The sequence below is a fragment of the Oryctolagus cuniculus genome, chromosome 18 (assembly GCF_051225735.1).
Source record: "Oryctolagus cuniculus isolate XC-2025 breed Fujian yellow rabbit chromosome 18, ASM5122573v1, whole genome shotgun sequence".
NCBI classification, from domain to species: Eukaryota; Metazoa; Chordata; class Mammalia; order Lagomorpha; family Leporidae; genus Oryctolagus; species Oryctolagus cuniculus.
This window is the reverse complement of record NC_142884.1, coordinates 6,107,618-6,109,574: the sequence shown is the minus strand read 5'-3', so window position 1 is coordinate 6,109,574 and position 1,957 is coordinate 6,107,618. Positions and strand designations below refer to the sequence as shown.

Here is a 1,957-nt window from a genome sequence, read left to right as displayed (position 1 = left end):
ATAGGGTTCTCAAGGCTGCTGTACCAGGAAACTAAGTTTTCCTCCACTGAATTCCTCACTATTCACTGCTCCATGGAGGCTTTTGTCATTGTCTGTTTTGGAGCACACATGAAATGTTGCCCCTGATTTGTGGCGCTTGTGTTACATTCACATAACTTGCTAATTTCTGACAAATTGATTATGTCAGATCCAGGTGCCACCTATGAATCCTCCATAATCTCCACATTTCTTTGTAGAGCCGGGAACATGAATAACTTTTCCATAATATAGTAATTAATTTGATAATTACACAGAAAATAATTAATAAAATTTTATTACTTATTTTAGAGCAAACATTCAGGCTGTCTTGTTGAGCCACACTGTGGTAAAGGAACTGCTTGCAAAACCATGTTTAAACTCTCAGAGGCATTGAGGAATAAAGAGCTCACATTGTGGGAACAGGCATTTGGTCTGGCAGTTAAGAGGCAAGGCAAGACTATTCTGTCCAAATCACAGTCCCTGGGTTTGATACCCAGTTCTGATCCTGATTCCAGAATCCTGGTAACCCAGACACTGGGAGGCAGTGGTGATGGCTCAAGTAATTGATTCCCTGGCTCCCAGCTTTGTCCCTGAGCCAGGGCCAAGGTAGATATATGGAGAGAGAATCAGATTATGGTTAGTTCTGTCTTTGCCCCTTAAGTATGTAAGTAAATGAATAAATTTTATAACCATTGATGATATAACCATTGTGAATACATATACAGTTGACACACTCATGGTAAGCAGGAGATTTCATGTCCCTTCTGGGGGTACAGCAGAGTCTGGGCACTCTGGAGTCATGGCTCATGAGAATGTAGGGGCTCACGGCTGGGAAACCCACAGGGATTAGTACAGAGGTGTTCACCAGCCACAAACTGGGATTTTTCAGAACAGTCAGGCAAGTGTGAAAGATGGAGGAGAGAGTGCACAAAGGCACAATGGTGCACACCAGGATGAGGATGCTCTGGGTGGCTCTGGACACTGGGGAGGACCTGGAGGAGGCATTGGTTCCATGGATGTATTGTACCTGCTGCTTGTGCCTGTACAGGGTGAAAACCATGGAGCTGCTGGACCACAGCATGAAGCCCACAAGAAGAACATTTTGGAAAAATAGTACAGCTGCACACAGGGACTCTACGTATTTTCCAGAATTCACAGAAACACAGTACACATGATCAACTTCCTCTGTGATATTTTTGTCAGTTATTCTCTCACGTATGTACAGACGTACTTGGATATTCAGTATCATGTTCAGTATCCAGAAGAGTATAATGAAAGGGCCACTGTATTTGGGAGATTCTGCTTTAAATTCTGCCCACCTGGGTTTCTCAGGACTGATTGTGATGGCCTGGGAGATGCTTAGGAGGCAGGTGCTGCAGGTAGACATATCCCTTCTCACTCTTTGTACATAGAACACAAGCTTGCACCCAGCATCACTAAGGAAATCCTTCATCCCCAAAGCTGTCATGGTTTGGGGGACTCCTCTAACAAGAATGAATAAATAATTGGCTACAGTCAGATGTTTGATGATCAAATCATTGGATCTAAATTTGCATCCTGTGAAGTAGAGATAGAGATAATGGGAAAGAAGAGAAAAATTCCCCAGGATTCCTGTAATAGTTTGTGATAAGTAGATCATCCCCATTATCAAATCTCCAGTGGCCATCCCATCAGCTCCCAATGTCTGATTATTGTCTCTGAGCCTGAAATTTCTATATGGGAAATGAGGCATTAGCTCCACGTATTAATGTCAAGTGAAACTCAGCTTTCTCTGTTCACATTGTTCGCCAGTGGCATCATTTCACCATTACAGATAACTGCTTAATATTTATCCTCTGTGAAAATGCTTCCAAAGAGTTGAACTGGTAGTCTTTAAGGTTACTCATCTAATCACTGGTATAGAGACACTAGTAGTGATTCCTTTTGGCTAGCAGTATTC

The 1,957-nt window shown here is 42.6% G+C and overlaps 1 protein-coding gene across 1 annotated transcript; it reads right to left on the bottom strand.

The window, feature by feature from the left end:
* Positions 1-655: 655 nt before the first annotated feature.
* On the bottom strand, positions 656-1,684 carry ORYCUNV1R1641 (vomeronasal 1 receptor oryCunV1R1641). The gene has a single exon (NM_001167325.1). It carries the CDS (start codon positions 1,682-1,684, stop codon positions 656-658), a length of 1,029 nt encoding a protein of 342 aa, NP_001160797.1.
* Positions 1,685-1,957: the final 273 nt, after the last annotated feature.